Here is a 24673-nt window from a genome sequence, read left to right as displayed (position 1 = left end):
GTCTCTCAGTGCACTCTTCCACTTACGTGCTAATGACTGACTGCTTTTATTTAATTTTAAAACTCATTCATATTTTTTATTTATTTAATTTCTTTTCATTTATTTTCTCAAATAAAACCTGAAACTTTTTTGAAGAGATGGAGCAGCTGCTGAATTAGATAAAAAAAAAATGAATGAATAAATAATAAAAAGTTGTAATTGTGATTAATTTATGGGATTCAAAAGATATAGTTAAACGATAAGGTGTTTACAGCGCACTACTAAGTAAGGTTTCATTTGGCTGAAATAGAATCAGGCAGAACAACAAATGCCAGCGAAAGCTTGCTCTTAGGCGCAGGCCTAGGCGCCTGCGTGAGTCACTTGAGGGATTTGTCCAGCTGGGAACTCCTAACAAGAAGAGGCCAGCTAAATGTAGTTGTTTATAGTGTGTCTAAACGTTGACGTGTTCCATTAAACTTATTTGAGTTTTTTCTTTTAACTTCTGTTATCAAATTATACTGAGCAACTACCAAAGTTTTTTATCAGTCAAGTGAGTAATTAGTTCAAACTAGTTTGTAATAAAATTACAGCATCGGGAAGATTAAAGAATTCGTGAAATTGCCATCGCAACCTTAAACCTAATATCTAAAATGGGTCTCTTCACATTAATTACATAAAAATTAAAAGTGGAACTTTTTTGGAGCCATTTTCCAGAAAACTGAGAAAAAATGAAAAATTAACAGTCTCTCTAATCTTAGCCGATTTCTGAACAACACTACATTGTCAAGTATTACTTGAGTAGTGACTAAATAAAATATAGATTTTTTTTCCAACGATTTTTCCGTATCCACTCGCAAACAAACCAGACCACTTGTAGAAACCATTTTTTCCATGAAACCATTAAATAGGTTTTTCTTGAAAAGAACCGAATTTTGCATACATCAATATCAAGTGTATAATTGCAAAAGCAGCACTACAAAAATGGCAGACAGATTACAATAATGGTGATAAAGGGAGATTCTATAAAACTATGGCAGATCAGTTACCTAGACAACCATGGTTTACGGGAACTGTCACTAATAAATGGGTTGTTACGACAATAAGCAGGCTGAGAGCGAACCACGCGGTGTGCGGATCGTATATACACAGGATCAACAATAGGTCCTCTCCTCTTTGCGTACATTGCAATGAGGAGGACTTCAAACATGTAATAATGATATGTCCACGTTACGTGGTAGAAAGGAAACGAATGTTTGACGATATATACAGGTATTTAGGTGCACCATTTCGCTACGAAGACATTATATTCTCTACCAACATATATGTGCTTAAGTCTATAGCAGAGCTAGCAATGAAATATGAATGTATTTAAAAGTTGTAGAATGAATGCAAGAAAATGATTACAGAGGGATTACGTGATTTTAATTTCGGTTAAGCTATAAGGATGGCAGGAATATAGAGTACTGATCCATCCATTAGTTGTAAGTTTGTATGTAAATAGTTGTATATAGAAGAGGGATGAATGTGTGAAGCGAATGTATTTATAAGTAAGATTGGAGAGTGAGTGATATTCTAGTGATAAGCACCTAGACGATGCCGGCTGTATGGCGAAAGCCAATGCAAAAAAAAAGCAAAAAAAAAACGAATTTTAAATTATGCATGAACATCATTGGAGCTAATTTCGAGGAAAATTGTTGAAAAAAAAAACTGAAAAATGGTTCTTCTAGGTAATAAACTTTTCTTGAAACTGAAGACGCTAGCAATGCTTTCTATGTCACTTAATAATGTTAAATAAGTGACACAGACCTCTACACAGCAACTGAAGGGCGACTTTTGGAGGATCTTAAACCTCCGATTTCTCTTATTATTATTAGATTTTATAGATCTGACATTGTACTGACAAGGTAGTTTAGACGCTAAGCTGTACTGGCTTCCGGCTTCCATAAGATAAATATTAAATCAGTTAAAATGTATTATTAAATAACTTTTTTATTTTAAAAAAATTACTCTGACAGAAAATGAATTATTACAACTTCCTACTAAAAAAAAAAACCACTCTGGCAATGTAATTTTTACGTTTTATTTTGCCCCTGTGAATACTTTACGATTAAAAAACTTTACTCACTGTTAATGTAACCGTCGAAAAATAAATATTAAAAGCTTAACTACTCACAGTCCATTTTTATTGCGTGGATGTTAATAGAGAAAAAGGGAGATCGTGCGGCATGTCTTGAGGCGAGCAATCGGCGACAGAGCCTTCTGGATAGCCTGGTTAATGGTGTGGTCGCTAAGTAAAAGGCGGTTCTCGTCTTCATAATTGGGCGCGGGGACCCAGCTCGTACTGCCAGCCCGTGAGAGGCGCCGTAGTGACGTAACAGCTGCCCCTTTACTTTGAACTCCTGGAGACAAAAATTCATCTTTAAAGTAAACATTTTTATGTGTAACCAATTTAAGAAAATAGATGGCAAAAGAACAATATGAAGAAATTTGGAGTGAATTACTTGTCTTTCTCTCATAGAGATATAGGCATTTTCCAAATGTGCTTCTCGTAACGCGACTTAAGCATACATTAATGGAACTACATGGTTAGGGATCCGAAAGTTGCAATATAGTTTCAGACATTTACACCTTGACATTACGCACTAGGGAATCAATAAAGGGGACATTATTTTACTTTTGATGAGCATTGAATATTCGACTTTATTGTGTGGTATGAAAAAAACGAAACTCCTACCAGCAAAAATACAGAAAACAGTTTTGAAAGAGATTTTCGGTAGCTTAGTAGATTCTTGTTTGGACAGAGGAGCTTCCTATCTTTAGCAGGAAGTATTGGCGAACTCTGAAAAGCACTCTAATATCGAATATGTAACAATAACTAACTTTGTACATACACAATGAAGTACATTTTTACTAACTAATTATTGTATATAGGTGAAGAAGAGAGCCATTTATAAAAATAAAATAGCCTCTAAACCATTCAGTGGATGGTGTTTATCAAATGTACTTATGATCTAAAGCGAATTAAATACATCCAGATCCAGTGTTCCGTGGCAGTTCTACGCATCTAAGGTCTTCAGAGATGAATTTGAGATTAGAAAACACAGATGACTTTTTCTATCTGCAATTTTTCAAGGTACTAAAATAAATTACGTGCTGTTTAATGTAACTACTTAACTCCTACTACAATCTGAACCACAGCAATTTACAATAACAATTTTTTTTAATATTTTCTTTTGCCCCACACTTCAATTTATCACAGCAACGTTTTGAAAAATTAAAATTTAACGTTAATTATACTCATAATTTATTTTAAAACTTGCATTTACAATATAATATCAAATTATTCGAATCGCCGTGCTCCTACTATTAAGACTTGAAATTTTCCTCAGTAAATATTTTTTGCTTTCTCTTATCGCTCATAAAATGAAATATTATATTAGTATTGTATCGTATTCAGATCAGAACTATGTCCATAATCTTTACAAATAATTATCCAGAAATATATTGACTTCAGCGGATTCAAAAAACTTTTCTTATTCACACAACAGTACACTGACATCGCATTTACGAGAAAAGACACCCTATTTATTCAATAAAACAAAGCAATGAGTAAAAACCACATTTTCACTCTCGGCGGACTGCAGATTTTTGGTGAAAGCTCGATAATAGAAACTCGACAGTACCTAAACAATATGAATCTACGAGGGATAGAAGAAAGCAAAAAACGTATTTAGTTTAAAATAGAAAAAATATTTTCCGTTGTAGTGAACATTAATGGTACAATTAAAGCGTTGCGAACATCCTAAAATAAGGAGATCTACACATCATTTTATAATTTAATTAGAAGCTCCTGACTTCAATTTTTTTTCTACAGGAGTTACGACTGCTTTAATATACGGTGCAGTGAGAAGTGTTGCTAACAGGACTGCAAAAATAAAAATGGTAAGATAATCGGCCAGTGAACCACCCAGAACATACGAGTAACTGAAACCAAAGAAGGTTCAAAATGCTAGCATTTCCAGTATTTTGGCGGGAAGCGCCTTAGAGGCAGCTGGCCTACGGAAAATGATTGTTGTGTCTCAAAAAACCATCAGCCATCATTGGTCAACCTTATGTCAGCTTCTTCCCACGTTGGAATCTAGAATCCACTGTAAAACTGCCTCAGAACTATTTCCTATAAAGATAGCTTAAAACAACAAAACAAAAACAACTGTAAATAGTCCTAATATTGGGGCGAGTGTTGGTCTAGTGGTCAAGAGCGTGGCTTTGTAATTGAGAGATCCCCAGTTCGAAACCTGCATATGACTACTTTTTATTTGTTAGAAAAAATTGTTTATAGTAAAGTATAAGCTTCCGCCCCCGTCCACGACACCTAATTGGTAGTTGGACGTTAAGCCAGCCTGAAAAAATAGGTGATTACTTTACTTACTATTCCTAACATTAGCCAGTGCTAATGGTTTTAGCCACATCTAACAAACCTTTCTTTAACCATTCATGTCTAAAAAATTTCTTATATGATGTTCAAAAGTTGAGATATTCACGAAAAATCCGCTGTCACGTAATTCTATGTAAGTTGGCTGATCAGGAAAATTAGAAACTCACACAGCAATTCTGACTTGAGATTTTATTAGGCTTAGCAGCCTGAGAGAGGCCCCTAGCATCAGAATGTCTTCGAATTACAGGAAGTTTCAGCTTTACCAGCACTTCATACTAAATCAGTACCATTAACCTCCTATTCCTAAGAAAACCTCTTAGTCGGTTCAGGTCTCTGGGATTCATTTGCTTCCTTAGTTTTTCTTGGCCAGTAAGATGCGGCCTTAAAGTAAACTAATAAATAAATAATGTCAACTATTTCAGGCTGACTTTCCGTCAGGTTTCGTGAACCTAACTTCTATTTCTTAAATTATTACATAAATCAAATTCAAGGTTAGAAGCAGGAACCAAACCCAGTACTACAACATATCTTAGCAATGGGAGCCGTGTCTCTAAACCAACCACTCAGACTGCCTTATTAAAGTGATTCTAAAGTAAACTTATGTAAGTTCTCTCACTCGGGATTTCCAACCACAAATTATCCAATTTTCGATAGGCAATGAATCCACTGTAGTAACCTTTCACTAAATCCTTGTATTAAAATCAGTACCTAAATATCTTCTTTCTGTTAATTTTCTTAGCCTAAAAAATATCCATCTCGTAGAAATCCATGTTTTAAAACCTGACAATTTAAATACATTTAATTAAATTTAATCAAAAAGAAGCAAATGGAAACAAATAAGTTTGGTTAGGCAAATAGGTGTTGAAAACCAATAGAAAAATTTTCCTGGTTTTATTTTGGGTTAACCGACCGGTTTCAGAGCGTCATGATGAAACAATGTGATATCATAAGACTTATTACAAATACTTAAAAGTCCATTCTTACTCTGTTTATATTGAATCCATGGTTTCCTGACAGCTGAACTCTCACCATATTAGTGAAGCTTTTAACGCTATCGGCACTATAGATTGTTCGGCACATTTTTCGATAGCTCATTTCATTACCATGACGAAAAACCCGTGTTGGCAATAGTTCTGCACAAAGTGACCGTAAACAACTTTACGGACAAATGCACTTCACCCTTAGGTGGTTAGCTAGCACGTTAGCACATCGTACCATTAATAGGTACCGTTGTACGTTACGTTTAACGCCCTCTTCCAACAAGACTGACCCCATTCAGAATAGTTTGGAAAAGCCATTGAAGCTGTGGCCAGACCTTTTTTTTAAATAAATAAATAAATTAATAAACCTGCTTGGCTCATAAATTAGCTCTCTCTCAGGTAAAGTTTTATTCACTCAAATCCATTTTCAACCTAATAGAAAAGCCTAACAGCCGAAAAGATAGGTAAATTCAGACAGTGTACAGAAGTATAGGAAATTATTGGAAGCGTTGAATAAGGGCAACATCCCGAGTTCCGAAGCTGAGTGAATTTTGCTGAATTTGTAAGTGCTATGAATTACCCCTTAGTAAGTCCTAAACTCATTCTGGACTTAAGAATTTGGTCACACCTTGGGGGATAGGCTTTTAACAGATGACACTCCATTCTGAACAGTCACTGCTAAGGCTGGCCGAAACATTGGCATCGAATTATATACGGATAATCTTTCAACAATGTATTTTATTTTATTATCCTTGAGTATGTTTTTCCTGATATCACACTTTGAAGACCCCTTTAAAAGCTCTTGAATCTGGCCCAAAACTTTTTAAAAAAAAGTCAATCAATCTGAATTGTAAAAATGGATTTAAAAAGTCGAGAAACTGCGTTGTTGAACAGCTACTACGTAGAAAATAGCCTTCAGAGAGTCTAGCCTCCACCTTATTTGTATATTTAAATCTATAAATTAATCTAATTTTATAAAAATTGTATAAAACTACATTCAAATAAAAACAAAAAAAACACCTTAATTATCTGAGATAGTATCGGTTTAAGAAATGTTTCTAATTTACTTCTCCATTATTGCAAGGTGTAGTAAGTACTATTTCGACATCAATTTTAATTTTGTGGTTCTGATGTGAGGGAAAAAAAAAGAAATGAGACGTTGACTCTTCAAAACTTAATTTTATCGTGTAAAAACATTATCTATATCGTTGTAGAGCATTGTTCATCATTTTTTGGTGACTGATCATTTGTCCAAAAGGAAGAAAGAATATTGCTAATCTCAGTCTTAATTTTTTATTTTTACCAGCTTTTGACCTAGGAACTAGGTCATCATCAAGGCTTATGTTATTGGTAATTATAATACTGTTTTTAAAATGTTATATGTAAGGTTGCTTCTGTCTGTTTACTCTATTTACTATCCAGTTCACTATTCAGGATGCAATAACGTGTTGTGATGCGATTAAGTTAATAAATTTGGTTATGAAGTTTTTATTTACGAAACAGAATAGAAAAAAAAAAATAATTTTTTTTTTATATTTTATTAATTTATTTAATACGTTTCATTGCACTTCAATAATTAATACAAATATAGAAATACATATCAATTTTTGATAAGGATGAATGTATGTACTTAGGAATAAATATAAAAATTGAATTCTAATTTTTACATTTTTCCCTTAGGTTATTGTTGTTTTTCATACAGGTAGATCGCGAGAACGTAATGGAAACGTAATGTAAACCGCTGCTTAGGAAAATTAGAGGTAAAAAATAAATCCCAGATTACATTAAGTGGAGAATAGTGTACAAACGAGATTGCATTTTTTCCCCCCTTACACCTCAATTACAATGTTCAATCCGATTTTTAATAATGACAATATCTCATAACAAGTAGGGTGTTTTTTATGAATTATAAATATATAAACTTACTTTTCCACATCCAATAATAGTGCACCGATGCGGTCGATGCGAGGTAAGAGTTGTTGGGATTCTCTCTAGATAAAAATAAATAAATTAAATATTTCAATAGAATTAATTGAGGTTTACGAAGTTACTCATATTAAAGAATAGTAAAAAAGATAAACTACATGGAACACACTACAAACAAGCAACTACATGCAAGTCCACACATATTACATTTAATTAGTATAGATTGATAAGCTTGATTTATGCAGCAAGACCATATATTTTTATAAGGCTTTTTGACTATGTCTAGGTAGGTGTATTTTTTATTCACTATTTTATTTTTAAGAATTCTCTAGTCATGAAGTATTTTACTATGTAAGTATTAAATACTTTTCTTGAAAACTGGTCTGTGTGTGGGGGCTGCATACCGCAAATCTAATCAACGGATGTTGCTGAGAACTAACAAGTGAGCACAGCATACACATGAGAATTATCGGCTCTACTGTTACAAGTTTCTGACTAATTCAAAGTAGTCAATAATCAAGAGAATTATTGCCCCTTCTTCGAGGAAATCCTAATTCTATTATGTAATTTCCAAAAATTTACGATTTACGATTTTCCAAAAATTCTGAATTTTCACAATGTTTTGAATAATAGCTTATCTTTATCTTACGTCAATTATTTCAGTTAAAATGGGTACACTTTCTTCAAACGACATACAGAATGGTGAGGCACAATTACTAGTCTCGCAGGTTGTAGATAGATCTAGAATAATGGCCCTGTAGTTCAGCAGAGAGCACACGACCCAAAATATGTGAAATAACCTCTTAAGAGATACAAGCGAAAGTGTCCGACTATAAGTGCAATAATAAGCAGTTTTAATCTGTTAAATAGTATACAAACTTTGAAGAAAAGCGTTGTACCACAAAGTTAGAAAATTCAAAAAACTTAATTGTGTAAAATCTGGCTAACTGAATATTCACAAACACTTTTGAGCATTATTAAATTAAATACAATATTGTTTGATATTGTAAAGGCAGCGTAACTGAAAATTATTTTAAAAGGATACCCAAGAGGGAAATACCTTACGTTATAGTATCTGGAGAACCTCGTAAAAAAAAATCAATTTCAAATAAAATCGATTGACTTGTACACATTTCTTAACATGTCGAATAGGTCAAAAGTATATCTACTTTGCAATACTCACAAAACTTTCTTTACAGCAATTTTCACGATTATAAATTTAGAATTCTTTAAGAGGGTAGTTGAGAAGCTGTGACGTCTTGATGCTCTCCAGTGGTTTTTTTTTTTTATACAGCGAATGTATATAATATTCTGAAGGCAGCCAAACATTCAATGACAATGTTCCTTGTCAAACTTTTAGTTTGTTTTTTAACAAAAATAAAAAAGGCTTAAATCAATTGAAAATATGCAAACTAAAGTAAGCATTTTGAAAGCACATGTAGGCACATTGGATTTGTAAGTAAAGTAACGGTTACATTTAACCATTTTTGGCCCGTATCATGTGATGAAAATAATTATTAGAACATATCATATGTTATGTTCAAATCTGACAGGTTCCAATTTTTAATAAAGCGCACAGATTTTTCCGAAGATGCGCTGGGATATTTTTAGTATTTATTGCGATGATTGGGACAGTTAGAAGAACTAATTTCTTCGTTCAAATACTCCGCATTTTTGATAGTCTCAAACGGCATCTACTACCCAAGGGATCTAAGATTTGTTCAACATTGTTTGGAAACGCGTTTCTCTCTTGAGTCAAAATTGAACCTAACTTCCAAATTTCTTGGAAACTGCTAAAAATAATAACGTTAATAACGATTTACCAATTTACTCGCTAATAACGTTTCACACAAACTCGTAAAATTGTACTTCTAATTAACCAATTTTTTTAAAATTTATGGATTTTTAGTGGTGTTTTCACGTTGGTGGATCGAGTAGGGCCGATTAGGGAGAGGCGGAAATAATAAAATATCGGGATTCCTTTATGATACCTGAAGAAACGGTAAGTAGACTCGACTCTACACGGTCTATATTACTGGCAACATCCTTTATTTAACAATAATATTGAAGTGTCGGTAGAATTATTCATTATTTGACTGCAGTTTGGTCAATACTACCTCGCATAACTGTTACCGTCAATGTATTGTTACGCTTCATTGATGGAACCATTTAATATAAAGCTGCCGAAAAAGTGATCATCCTTCAGTGAAGAGGTACTTAAATATGCCGGATGATTTTTTTAAGACATTTTGTTCAGATACACATGAAGGCATTTCGATTAAGAAAATTATAGTTTTAATTATTATTAATGAAGTAATAACATTATTAACAGATTAATTTATTTATTGATTAAAATTATTTTATATTTTTTGTTAGAATTATAACATTAAATGTGGTTATGTCCTCAGTGCTGGATAGTATCCTTGATTTTATCCGTCGTAACACACACATGTTGATTGTATCCCTGACCGGTTTCGGATTTTCATCAATCATCAGAGGTGATTGTACAGTTTGGGGTAAAGATTTTGGCTTCACTTATATTTCTGTCTTATGAGTCATGAGTAGAGAGTCAGCAAGTGTAGTCAAAAAGTTAAGTGAGAGTGCTAGTGTAGTAAAAATCTTTACTGATTAATCTACCTCTGATGATGGATGAACGTCCAAAACCTACATGTATGCCCCGTAGGATAAAATCAACGATATAAAATCAAAATTAATATTTTGATTAAAAATAATAAATCTTATTCCAGAGACCTCTGCAATATTTGCATATTACAAAAAAAAAAAGTTCTAAGATCTGGGTTTCGCGGTCTCATGGAGATTATTGCTATGCTCTGGGCACTATCAAGCCATCAATAGCGAAAATGATGTATTTCAAGATAGAATGTGTTGCAGTGAAAAGTTGCATTGCTAACCAAGTCTAACTACTGTAAGAGTCAGCTCTCAATCTGACGAACTCTATATTTAATACAATAATCTCCTAAATGAAACAACAAATACATGCAAAATGACCACTAAATAAACATAAAACATAATAAAAAGATAAGAAACATGCAGTAGGATAAGACACTAGAAAAATAGTTATTTTCCGATACTGCCGAACCCAGAGCTATAAATTATAATCATGTTTCTCTTTTTTTTTAAACGTTCAAAACAACCTATTTGAGCAAATGACTCGCACGACTATTCTTAGTGCACTTTTAAGTCTGTTTCCAAATTATGGACAGACTTTTAAATTTCACTTGCCGCTAGCTTACTATATTTTAGATCGTTTCAAGAAATCTGACAATATCAGTATTACGTACGTGCAGTCATTGCCGAAAAAAGATTAAAGTAAAACTTAAGTGCAATCAATTTTGACAAAAACCTTGTAGTCGAGACCCTTGGTTAAACCTTAAGAAATACCCATTTTGAACTTGTTGCGATTTCGAGTAATACTTATACGCATGAAAGTAACAAATTTCAAAAACCATTTTTTTGACCTCAAAAAACAAGTACTTCTGGTAGAGTTAATTTCGAAAAGTTGAAACAATCGCAAAAACTAACCTTAGTTTAATAAGAGATAGTAAAATGAAAATGTGTAATACTCTTTTCTTCATTTAAAACTCTTTTTTTCAAATGCGTATCAACGTGTGGAGTAGATTCTACATTAATTTTTGCCTTGAATTTGTACCGTTTGCTGTTTCATCGACTTTACATCTTTTAACATATATCCGCAGGCAGTCTGGTTTGTTACAAGTCACGTTCACATGGGGACATACAGATAAAGCAGACACCTTAACCTTCAGCCGTCACGTCGGGTCATATTGACCCAGCTCATACTTTCAAGTCTTCTATTTTAATATCTATAAGGGCTAGGCTCGCGAAATTTTTATTTATCTCTTTCTGACGTATTTTGATTGAGATGGCATAGGATTTTTCCCGCTGCCTGCTGTACGGGCGCGAACCAGCCATTTTGACCCGAGGTGACAGTTTGTATGGTTCATTTCTCAGTGTTTTGACCCGAGGTGACAGTGTGTGCCGTTCATTTCTTAGTCTTCGTTCATTTCTCAACCCTTGTTGGGACTCTTAGGAAAAATAAGCCAGAAATCCCCACTGCATTTCTGCCACACAAGTCAAGGGAAGCGAACAGCTACCTTTTTGGGTTCACAAAGAAATATTTCTATGGTGTCTTATGTACCCAAAAAATCAAGGGCAGTAATTTTGTTATCTGCAATGCATAGCGATAAATCCATTGAGAGCGGAACAAGGAACAAAAATAAACCCGAAATTATAACTTTTTACAATGCTACCAAAGGAGGGGAAGACACTAATAACCAATTTTGTGCAAATTATTCTGTAGGAAGAAAAACAAATAGAAGGCCCATGGCCATTTTTTGTGTGTCAGGCATTAATGCGTATATCACATATAAAAATAACGCTCAACGTAAAAATATAAATTTCAAAATGGTCCGACGCACCTTCCTCAAAAGTTTGGGGCATCAATTATTGCGAAACGGCATTATCAGAAGGTCCTGAACACCGTAATTCCACGGAATTAGAAGGTGATCAATATGTATCTGCAAGAAGAAGGCGCAACAATTCTTCCGATTGCAACAAATGAAGAAGACATTCCTAACCCTAAAAAATGAAGAAGATGCCACATATGCCCTAGTTCAAGAGAAAGTAAATATCCTACTTTTTGCAGTAACTGTAAAAATTACATATGTAAGATACACTCAGTAACTATTTGCACTAACTGTAGAAATAATTTTTATTAATTAACTGTTTTAATTTTAATTGTAAACTCTAAATATTTTCTCTGTTTTTCATTACAAGCTAAGCAGCACCTCTTTTAGAAATTACTTAATCTTTATGTTATTGATTTTTTTAAATTTTTATTTCTAATTTATTGAAGTATAAATAAATGTTTTGTCTTCGATTTCTATTCCCTATAACATGATATTAGTTAGTTTTTCCTTTTTATTTAATAGTTTTTAATGCTGGGTCAATATGACCCGAGGTGAGGGATTATAGCACTTTACGAAAGGTGACGGCTCAAGGGGTAATGAAATGTATATTTGTCAACCATTCAGTAAGTATTTGACCTTGCTTTGCTCCACTCATACTATTAAACCACCTGTCCCAGGAAGGAACGCACCATGATACGACCTTCCGCAATGCTAAAGTTCTATCCGTAGATGAAACGGTAGTACGCTCCGATTGCACTTTAGGTTGTAACTCCAAGTGCTGAAATGACCACGTCTTTACTCAAATTTACTATTCATATTTCCGGAGAATCTCTCTTTTTCTCTGTCGGTGTTCATGTGAGCGTGTGAATCTACCTGTCTTAAATTACATATGTTTTAATTTAAGGCGCATCTACAGAAAGTCCAGTGCACTAGACACATCCGCAATTTCTTCTCTAAATTCTTCTAATTAATATATGAACGGATTTCGAGGCTTAATTTTTCAGTAAAATAAATAAATAAAATAAAAAGTGGCCTACAGTTTTCAAATAAAACATTAGATAAAGTCGGTGGCTAAAATATGGAATCAATACCACATTACATTAACGCTTTGTGAACCTCGCTACCACTACTTCTAAAATCTTACATACCTCGGCACCTTTAATTTACTAATTTAACGGGAAAAAAGTAAAAAAAAAAAAAAATCAGGTCTGGATTCAGCAGATTCGGTGACTTGGCCTTAAAAGCAAAATAAAACAGTCTACATTGTATTAACAAGCAACTATCAGATATGTAATAGAACGAAAAAGCAAGCATATTTACACAAAGATACAACAGCCACCAATTTCCTATGATTAACAAACTAGTTTTTGTTTTTTTCTAAAGACTGAAACATACCTTCTTCATCATTTCCACTTTTTTTCCTTTGAAAATCTACATCGCTTTCAGGAGCTAAAAATAAACGGACAAATTAAGAGGCGTTGAAGATTAGTTAGTTACATGTATGTAAGTAGTGAGATACAGACAAGTTGGTTATTTTACAGAAGTGATTTTCTTTATTAATCAAAAGAATGAATATAAATAAAATGAAAGGTCACAGTGGCTGCGAACACATAACAGCAACTTTAGCACTGATACTTTTTCCTGATTATCCCTATTTAGAGATAGGCTGACCTCGATTTAAACGATAGCTATTAGCAAATGAAGCACAAAAATCCTAAATTACAAGACTAAAATCATAAGGTAGGTCAATTTAAATAATGAGAACAACTCGTGCAACTAGTCAAAAACTTTCTTCTATAAAAAAAAATTCTCTCCTGAACAGAAACACTTCTGGCTTCAAGTAAATGTGGCAAAATTTGTTGAAACGAGAAAAAGATAAAATATTCTACAGGCAGATCCCCTGGTAAATTAATTTACTGATAAAATTTGTCAGTTATTCTATAATTGCCAAAATGAATATTTAAAAATGTGATGGATATAGAATTACTCTCGCCGCTAATCTGAAATTCTAACTTGCAAATCTTCCAGCTTACCATTGTAACTAAACGTTTCTTCAACACTGATGGTCATTACAATAAAAATACTAATGTTAAAAAAAAATACGCTAAATCTTATAATTATTTTTTCTCTGAATTGATTTTTCCTGTCAACATTTCTTTAAATAAAACTGTTAGGTCTATTTACATTAATTAATGTAATTCTAAATTGAAAAAAAAAATCGTTAAGCCGACTTCGAAAACAAAAGAAATATTCGGTTATGTCCCACTTCCAAGTAACTAACGTTTCTTCAAATTCCGAATTTTGGCGCCAATTTGATTTTTACCAATATTACATATGGGTTAGAAGCTATATTTTACTAGAAATGTCATTTTAATGTGAAGCATAATATATACCACTTATCCACCTCAACTCCACTAAAATGGATTTTCCATTTTCAAGAAGTTCCCAAGTTCATAAACGTTTGAGACCAATATAAATTTAGTGTGCATATGAAGTTAAATAAAACTATTGGAGAATTTTCACTAAAATTAAAGGAACATTTAATAAGGAGGCACTTCTGATCTGTTTATTCCACTTTGACTAAAAATCCTTACTTACGGTTCTGCTAGGTGGCACCTAAACAACATACCTGATTTGACCCAACTAATATTTCCCATCTTTGATTTACAATGGCCGACCCCCAAGTTAATTTTTAAAAAACATTTTTTCTGATTTAGGGTCCCACGAAACTTTAATTAGAAAATCTTGACATAAAACAAAATAGTTCCAGCCAGTAACTGCCACCGTCAAAAATTAATATACTGTTAATAGCAGAATAAGAAGTATAACCCAATTCAAAGGCCATAATAATTGCGAATGCCTCTGAAAAATGCAAACAAAAGCTATTATTAAGTTCTCAAGCACTTCCGCGGTTCGTAACTGCTACAATTCATTAAGCTCTAGGATTTTGTGAGAACAGTAAGAGATAATTATCTTTTGTTGAAGAATTGGCGTAAGTTATTATAACGTGTTGGGTGTGCGTCGACGCGAGACTAATCTAATTGTAGTGAAAGCAAATAAGAGTTTTATCAGTCAAGCCGTATTGTTTTTATTTCAGACCCAACACTCAACCACGAATATATATGCACACTACATAATTGCAGATTGAATAAATGACAGAACAAAAACCAATATTTGGTTAATCAACAAACATTCAAGGTGGCCGCCACAATATGACTTTATTGAAATTAGCTGAACATAACCTCTGCAGGATAAAAGGCCTGCACCTACATCACAGACTCGTCACAATAGAGCCACTGAAGAAGAAAAATCGTGCCGAAACATTTGGTTTTCAAGACTAGCACCATGTTTAAGAAATGGTCCTATGAGGCAGGCTTTGCCCATGTCTTTTAACAGATCTAATGATTTCGAGGTCAGCCTGTGCTCTGAAAATAACAAAGCGACAGTAAATGAAGTTGGTTAACAAACACTATTTATTGATGTATCTTATTAAACAGTTCTTCCACGCCCATATTTACACAATTCATTTTAACGAGCGACAAATAATGAAGGCAAAGAACAAGGAAACTACGAATAAGAGCAAATATAAGCAAAAAGCAATTAAGTGTAAAAATAAAACATTAAGAAATTAAGATATAAGAATGATATTTTATAAGAAGAAGACAAACTGTTGTCCTTCTGGGAAAATCAAAATTTTTGAAAAGTTTTTAAAACACAGTTATGTCTGAACACACATTCCATGAAGTATATTTGTGAGATAAAGAAATTTTTTAGTTAGACGTTCCTTAAGTTTAAAACTAATTTAGTTCGTATTGAAAATATAGCAGTTTCCAGTCAAAATTATATTCATTTAAATACTATTTTCATCAATATCTTTTAAGAACTGAACTCTATTCAAAATATGTATCACAATGAGTAAACTTCTTAGTAAGCTGGCTCATATTTAATTTTTTAAATATAATATACGATATAATAATATATCGTAAAATCTAGTATTAAAATAAAATCTTAATAATATATCGTTAATACTATTTTCACTTATTCCAAGTAAGAGGGAGTATTACAATCGCATCAAATTTACGGATTTGAATTTTTACTGGAAACACATATTTTGAGGTCTTCTAAACTCGAAAAAAGGTTCTAGAGCATTATCTTTCTATTTCTGAAACCATTATTGTAAAAACTTAAATAAAAGAAAGCTCAAACTGATACTTTGTTTTGATCTTATCGTCGCTTCAGATAAGAAGGTTTCGGCCGAAATCCGTCTACTTTATGGCGATTTTTCGTTGTTCGTAATTTTGCTGAAAATGGCTCTAACAATTCCTTTTTAATATCGTATATGTATAAAAACCTAATACTTATTAGTTTCATTTTATTGGTTTTCAAAAAGTACTTTTAAGCGGGTTTTTGACTGAGAAGAATGTATGACATTAAGTAGGCGTATATTCATAAATTATAATAGAGTTCAGTTATCTTGATAAAAATAGTATTTTAAATAATATCAGGATTCAAGTGCCAGAACCTTAAAAATTGACCTAAGTGACGGACCAGAAGGAATTATTTATAGCAGCAAGAGATTATATGAATATATCCCCCTCCATTCGTTTATTTGAGTTAAGCGTTTGGAAAAAAGTTTCATCTAAATTGTAATAATTGGAGAAAGATATGCTACTGTAATGTCTCCTAGACGTCGATATCCACTCCCAAAATTGGTATAAAATATATTTGTGTAAGTGTTCACACGAAATTTTTTAAAAATAAAAATTAACTTTGTTTTTCTACTCTTACTGTTAATTAGGGAAATATTGCGATTGAGTCAAATTTTCTGAAAGTGATAGAACTTTAAAGTTCCTGGTGCGATTTTTCAAGATGAGATCACACATTTTCTAATGATGCCTTAAGTCTATCTCCATTCTAAAAAGTTCCTGAAGAAGGGCACCAACAAAACCCATTCAATAAAGTAGTTACTCTCAAAAAAAAATTTTAAAATGACTAAAATATTTGTGGTCAGTAAGTGCCTCTGAGGCCTTCTACTTCTTATACCTACTACTATTAGAGAAAAGAAGTGGGAGACGTTTCCGACATAATAAAAATTAAAAAAAAATAGTAATCTAATATATACGCCATTATGGTTCATCTATTTTCTTCAGGCCTTGGCATTCCATCAATTGGATCAAGTGAAGCTGATAGACACGTACATGTCCTCAAGCTGTTCAGAGCATCAAATTCTTAATGATTATATACACTTCCTTAAAAACACTCTAAATACATATATAAATAAATTTATAAAAAAACATTACACAAAAGAAAACCATGAGAAAGATAAAAAAAAAAAAAAGCTGATACTTTTGGTAGCAGATTTCAGCTGAACCTTTTGTCGTGGATCGTATCTCAAAAACTCTAGTTTACCGTAAAAATATTATCCCAAAAATTTGTTAAGATCACTAAGCAATCTTCCTTTAATTTTTATTAGGATGTTAAATTCGTATAAAAACTGAATTAAGCTATCTAGAGCGGCAGCCTAACACACACCTCCACGACCCTCTCTAAAATAAATTTTATCCAAAAATTAAATTTAAGACTGGAAAATGCTACATTATATCTAATGACACGTAAAGTAAGAATTTAACTGCCCTATAATTCAAACACTCTGATTCATTTTTTAATTCTTAATATTTCTCTTTTCAAAACACACACACACACACACACACACACGCCGACGACTTGTAAACTGTATGCGAGCCAAGCTTACAATTCGCAGTTAGATCTGAAGCCCAGGTCAAAATTGTGGAATTTAGCCATCATAGCATGCTACAAATTCTGATCAGTTTCGTATTTTCATCTTTTACTTTCAATTAAAAGTTACTGATGTAAACCCCAGAAATTGGAATCTTTCTTCCTATCACTCTTTCTCTCGCTCTAGACAAGCCTGACGAATTAGTGCCATTGAAGACGAATCGGAGTTGATTCAAGAATACACAGTCATCTCTAAATTATCTAAATAAACTCATATTTAGATAAGGAATTTGGATAAACCAAAATCTTGATTGGGATATTTGTGAACTGCACAAAAACATATTGCATAAATATTGCCCAAAAATTAATCCGCCAGCCTGAATCTCACATAAAATATACATCTCCTCTTAAAACCACATTTCTTTTGCCACGCCAGTTAGGTCCTGCTGAAACATAAATTTAATAAATAAAAACTGAAATAACAAATTTATTAACTACATAAATAATAAATGCATAATTTCAGCACCAAAACAACTGTGAAAATATAAAAATATTGAGGCAGAATTAATGTTTTTATCATGGGGACGGGTTCGAAGTACTGGACATGAAAAAGTTTTACTATGTTAGCCTGCCTCATTTTTTGGTTTTCGATCAATTTGGGGCACTCCTTATCTTCAGGATGCCTTCATAAATAGTTAGATGTCACGAATTGTAACTCTTTTGCTTATCAGGACATGCTGAAGATAAGGCATAAATATCTGATAGTTTTCAGTGCCTGAATTGCAAAAGCAAAATAAAAATAAAAAAGTAAATGAGGCCCTCCGTTTTCTTACTGCTGCGTTTACGAAGTTTAAAGAATATAAGAGCCGATTCCGGATAAATCACAATATATAAAGAAAAATCCATTCACTAAAATAATTGTTAACTTATTTGTTCCAAAATATTTGACCAGGTCCTCCACTGGAGGCCTTAGAATTATCAAATTACAGGTGATTTTCTGTTTTTTGCCTATCGTTGGTGTGTCACAAAAAAAAAAAACATGAACAACTAGAGCCTATAATCATATAGACAATTATTTAACTTCATACTTCGAGTTTTTAAATTCAACATTATAACTTAACCTTTGTTTACATTAAATAATTATTTACAAATACCTTATATTTGTATTTATATACATATATATTATATTGTTTAAATTATTATTTATATATATATTTGTAAATAAAGACATTATTATTCGTAAATAAAAAAACAACAGTTAAGTATAAAGTATTATTTTCAAAGTCAGTTCTGTACATTATGTTTATGTAGATTTTCGGATCTGAGTTTTCGCCGGAAGGTCAAGTTTTGGGCCCTCAGTCTAAAAAAAATTACGAATATTTTCTGTAGAAAATTCAAATTTTATATTTAATTTAGTTTGTACATGTAGGTCGGACAATATGTTTGGGTATTATTACGACTTCACTGAATAGATTTTTTTCAAGTATCTTGTGATTATCTCGGAAAACTCTACAAACGATAACTTTGAGAATTTCTGTAAGAGAAAGGTGTTTATATCCACAGCAGAGATTTATTTTAAAAGCACCCCTAGATTCTGAGAGAAAACACCAGATCTATCAAAATTTCGGATATGGCTTTGAAAATTATGATTTCCACTTTATAAGCAAAATACATGATGCTCTGAAAAAGTAAAAAGCTCTCTTAGACATTCAGACCACCTTCTTCTGTAAATATAAACTTATAATAACCAATACAAAAATTTATAAAAAAATAAAAGAAAAATGAGTAAAAATAAAAGAAGACACTCTACTTTCACATGCAGATACAAAAATAGAACAGTTCTTAGGCCCACTAGTCTGGTACATATGACCATTAAAAGTGGCAGTCGGTAACTTTTAAACGCTGGTATTTGTTAAAGCTACAATAAAATTTAAACGCTGCCCAGCTGTACTCTTAAAATATTCTGTTCATCTATTTTTCTAATGGTTCTTTTGGCATCGCTTCAATTAAAGTCGCTTGTTTATTAAAAACTTAATGAAGAAAATAGAGTCTTGTGAAACATTACGTGAGAAAATCAACAGATTTTCTCTCTCTTGCTCTGTTGGAAAAAAAAAGGGTGCGAAACAATCAAAAGACTTCGTTATTATTCGCAACACCCAATTTAATAACTTACAAAATTACCAGATTAGATAACGGAATTTAGAGAAGCGTGTCGTGTCAGTTACACCTTATTTTTCTGAATTTCAATTTTACTTTCCCCTCCTTCTGTCCGTGCAGATTAGCCATTAATAAATTTTGGAGCTTATTTTAGAAGAACTTTTGGAATGTATATAAGTGAAAGAAATTTCAAATTCGTAAAAAGTCAAAGTTAAGACCTACCATAATGCCCACAACTTCTATTTATATTTATGTGAGATGCACATTTTATAGGTTAAGTATAAGTAATTTTTCTTTACTAATTTTAAAAGAAAGTAAGAGTGTCGAGATTTAAATAGTTTTATTTTCCCGAAACGCAAGATTTTTGGTGCCACAATAACAATTGTTATTGTAAAATATTAATAGGTAAAGAAAAACATAAAATCGCCAGAAGCATTAATTATATTATGTTTGAATTCTACCGAAGAAGCGGTAATGTCCTATGATTTTGTACACGCATTACCTACAGTTATATCAAGTTTTCATTAAAACATTTTTTTCACGGAAAACACGTTTTTTTCAAGAGACGTTCCACCCAAAGGTTCATGCTCATATCTACGACACCATATCCGCAACATCAGTATAATGCAAAAATCAGTTTCATAGAAGATATTATTGATAATTAAATTTATTGCTGAAATTCCAAATTATTAAAAAAAAAAATGATAGAATTTCATTAAAGTATTTTTTCTCGAAAATCACTGCTGTTGATGAATCACTTCTGTCTCAAAAGTTACTTTTGTACGAAACATTTTCAGAGTTGCACGACTGAAAAACGGTTTGGACTTGCATCTAAAGAACCATCTTGAATATTATAAGTTTAATCACCTGTTCATTATAAGTGGAAATTAAATTTGTTGCTAAAATTTGGTATTTGAATAAAATCACTTGTCCAGAAGGGTGAAACTAATTTGTTTGCGCATAACGTCCACATAAATAAAATTCCTACCACATTTGTTTACAATCCTTAAATAAGTGAATTTAATTGGGGAATGTGGTAACACTTCCTTCGTAATGCTTTCTTCAAAATTTCCATTTTATACCTGAACTGTAGCAAACTGATATTTAGAAAACAAATCCTATTTTGGCGAAATTTTGTAACTTAGAATCGTGATAACTGCAGCAAAATAAAGTCGTGTATGATTTCACAACCATTCGTTTATACTTTCGGTAAAAATTTCTGAGAAAAAAACAAATAAAAAAACGATTGCTCGTTATTATTCTTGAGACAAGGTGTTAGCAATACAATCTAACATTCATCTAATAAAAAGATGGTCGGAATTCAATTCGATTGAATATATAAACCTACATTTTTTAATTTACAAAAACAGTTGCACCATATCCTTGTCAGACAGTATTGCAAACTTTATATCTCTAGAAAATAACTAAATAGCATTAAAGATTAATCAATTTTAGTTACAATTTTGAATAATATAATAATATTCCCAAAGCTCAGTAAAAATTAAATGTGCACTTAACCTTTAAAATAAATATAACTAAATGATAATCTGTATTAATAGATAAATAAAGGCACTTTCTGGTAATAATGCTGATGCTAAAGAATAAAAAAAAATACCATTACATGTGGCTGCCATAATTTGAAGGGTTGATTCCAAAAACTTAATTCATATAGTTTGGAAAAACATAAGGATTAAAACAAAAGGACAGTAATGTCACTGAATTAAGTATTAAAAGTTTGGAATGAAATTATAATTACGATTTGCGATTTTATATATATCGAGGAATTTCCAACTTTAATTTTTCTTTCCAAGAGCCCGAAAAAAAGTGCAGAAGTGGTAGCGTACTGTACCCGCGCCTGAAAGGTCAACGAAAATTTTATTCTCTTAATAACAGCATACTATAAAAAAAAAAAAAAGTGAAAAAATCTACTTTAAGTACAAAAAAAATCAATTCACACTGTCTACAAAAAAATATATTTATTTCACCTTCGTAATATATTCAGTTTAATTGTATCTTTTTATATTAGAACACCACTCTAACGATTGTTTAAACTTCATTACCTTCTGGCCAGTACTGCTTCATTAATTAGTTGAACGACCTACTTGTTAGAAAACAGGTAAGGTTTAAGACCACAATAAAACGATTAAATTTTATGGAATCACAATGGGCAGTTAACGACTGTATACTATGGAAAAGACGTTATACATAAACGCAAGGATTAATCTTTGAAAACCAAGATTATGAATACATGCTAACGTCTCTTAAACAATCAACTACACGTGCCTTTTTATAAAAGAATGATTCGCGTGATAAAAGTGACTTCACTTACCAAAATGCTGAGCCAAGTGGGTCACACAAGATGGTTCGCAGTACTAAGAGGCCAATTTGAGAAAAACATTTTTTTTTTTTTTCTAGTACTATAATGCATCACGAATTCGATCCTAATAAACGTTATTTAGATTTTCCTTTTTATTAACAACTACTAGATAGAATATTAATAAAACAGTCCACTGAACTTGATGGCTTTGAACTTCTTTCACACCGTATCTTTTAACTTAGCTTAAGCCAACCACTACCATTTGTTACCGACTCAAACACACTCTCATTAAATAAAAAAATTACAATAGTAAAAATTGAAACTGGAACGAAGGAATTTTTTCGATTGCAATGCCAAGAAGTGATATCTTAGATGGAACTAATGGTTAGCATAAACATGACACATAACAATTATAATTAGCTATATTTTGAACGTATTGAAAAAAAATAATTAAAGGCAATAAAAATAAATTTTACATTGAAACAAGGTATTTTTTATGGAACTCATTAATAAAAAGATAATATACATCTAAAATAAATATATATAATTATACATAATAGTCCATGAGACAACTAAATACATATATTATCGTTTAAGTACAAATGAGACAACTACTTTTATTGCACACTTCTAAGGCTCAGTTAGACTCAAAGTTAAGAACTCCTCCGATTTAGAATTCTATACTTCCCTTTTCAAAAAAGAAGAAAATGATGAACTCTCTGTTTAAAAAATATGTCGGAACCTTTAATCGGATCGTTATTAGAAAGGCATTATAAAACAACTTGCAATTTCAGGTTCAAATAATAATTATTTTCACTGTTTGTTTAATAATATAGAAAACAAGATGGAAGGTCACTTATGATTAAAAATACAATAATAATTTATGGTACTGTCCGGTATAGACAGTGTTGTCTGTAACGAGAGAACACTGTCCGGATGCCAACACTTGTCTAAAAAAGGCTACGGGTGCCAACAATCTCAGCTGCTGACGCACCTTAAAATAAATCGATAAATAATAATGTAATTAATGCTTACTTGTTTCAAGTCTTCAAAGGAGACTTTTCCAGATCACGTCGGATTCAACATAAAATACTTCATAATTTTCACAATGTGCGGAATCTCATTTGTTTAATAGTCTAATAGCTATATCAACAAAATGCGAAAAAAGAAATTTCATGAAAATGAAATAAGGATACCTACCAAACCTTGTTGTTGGATTTTTCAGTCCTCCATATTTCTTCCAATAGCCCCAACAGAGTTGACATAGTTTGCACTGCATATGGGAAGGTCCCCACGAGTACCACTGCTGTGAGGCAGAAACTTAACACACAAATCAATTGATTGTTTTTTTTAAAAAACATTCAGAAATATAAATCCAAAAATTCCATCTTAAAATTTTTTCAAGTGATAATTTGTAAAACCTATGAAAATAATAATTAAAAAAATTCTGAAATTATACAAAACAGAAATTTTGTTTTAAAAAAGGTATTCAAATCCATGAGGCCCTTCAAAAAATGTAACCAGAACTCTCAGATTCCGCATAATGTTTAAAAAAAATTCTAAAGGTTTATAAAAGTGTTCCAAGTTAGTATCTCAAGTTTAAGGGGATGATTCGTAGTCATTTTAAAGAAAAGTAATAAATGAACAATTGAAAAAATGATCAAAGAAACTTTTTAAAAAAATTATTCATCACACATCTCAAACAATTTAGTTTTTGAAATGCATAAAATTTAAGTTTTGCACGATATAGATTCGACAGCAACTGCTGGCCGCCAATGATAGAGGGATGGGCTGGTTTTAATTCCTTTGCAGAATGCAAAGATTGGTTGTAAGTAGACTATAAGAATAAAAAACTGGAGAGCATCATCAATTGAGTACCTCTAAATTTCAAAATATACAAAAAAATATCATCAAGTCAAAACAAATAGGTAATACTGATTCACCTCCGCAAGATTCGCACGGTTTATTGCTAATTATGTCGCTCGTTCCATTGATTACACTCTTGTTACTACTGATGGCAGCCGGATTTTGCTTATTACTGAAAAAAAACAAGTGCTGAAAGGAGTTCAAAACAATTGCAAAATCGCCAATTTTCTAGTTTTAAACTTACTAATTGGGAATGTAGACTTGTTTGAGCTTTGATTCTGCCTCGACAGCTTTAACTCTCTTCTGTTGAACATACCTATCCGTGGTTTTCCACATGTAGTAATACTCTATTATATTTTTCACCGACTTCCAGGGTAACTGAAACAGTCAGATCAGAGTAATAGCCTCAACTCTGTCAATTAGATGTGATGAAGCAGCCAATTGTATTTATAAAAAAAGAAATTTTACGTTAGAACGCAGATTTTGTGTTGCAATATCTTCATCTACTGTCTCATTTCCTTATTTTATACGATAGTGAACCGGTACAACATCGTTGAGAAAATTTTATTGAGGCGATATCAGTCGCGGCTAGAAGTTACATTTACCTCTGATTCGAATAGAAACTATAAATGGTAATTCAGATTGTAGACTGCCACAACAGAGTTAAGAGCCAATTACAGATTCTTACTGAACAGCGTCACTAATAAACAAAAGTAAACATCAGCATCCGAAAATAGTATAAGTCTCTCATTTTTTTTATAAAGCATTTTTACAAAAATATTCAGGATTCTTTGACAGCAATTAAAAATTCTAAACAATTTTAGGCAAC

At 32.0% G+C, this 24673-nt stretch overlaps 1 protein-coding gene across 4 annotated transcripts in view; it reads right to left on the bottom strand.

Annotated features, from left to right (window-relative positions):
- MTA1-like (metastasis associated 1-like) overlaps positions 1-24673 on the bottom strand; it is a 62291-nt gene that overhangs the window by 20797 nt on the left and 16821 nt on the right. For 3 of the 4 annotated variants that reach the window (XM_074143154.1, XM_074143155.1, XM_074143158.1), the window contains exons 9-14: positions 24089-24222; positions 23922-24016; positions 23179-23298; positions 13164-13217; positions 7321-7385; positions 2153-2378 (exon numbers count right to left, since the gene is read on the bottom strand). In XM_074143154.1, coding sequence (XP_073999255.1) covers positions 2153-2378; positions 7321-7385; positions 13164-13217; positions 23179-23298; positions 23922-24016; positions 24089-24222 — 694 coding nt within the window. The remainder of the gene's footprint in view (positions 1-2152; positions 2379-7320; positions 7386-13163; positions 13218-23178; positions 23299-23921; positions 24017-24088; positions 24223-24673) is intronic. The other variant, XM_074143157.1, reaches the window with a different exon arrangement.

The sequence above is a fragment of the Rhodnius prolixus genome, unplaced genomic scaffold, assembly GCF_049639745.1.
Source record: "Rhodnius prolixus isolate KJV_2025 unplaced genomic scaffold, Rpr scaffold_12, whole genome shotgun sequence".
Lineage (NCBI taxonomy): Eukaryota > Metazoa > Arthropoda > Insecta > Hemiptera > Reduviidae > Rhodnius > Rhodnius prolixus.
This window is presented reverse-complemented; position numbering and strand designations above follow the sequence as displayed.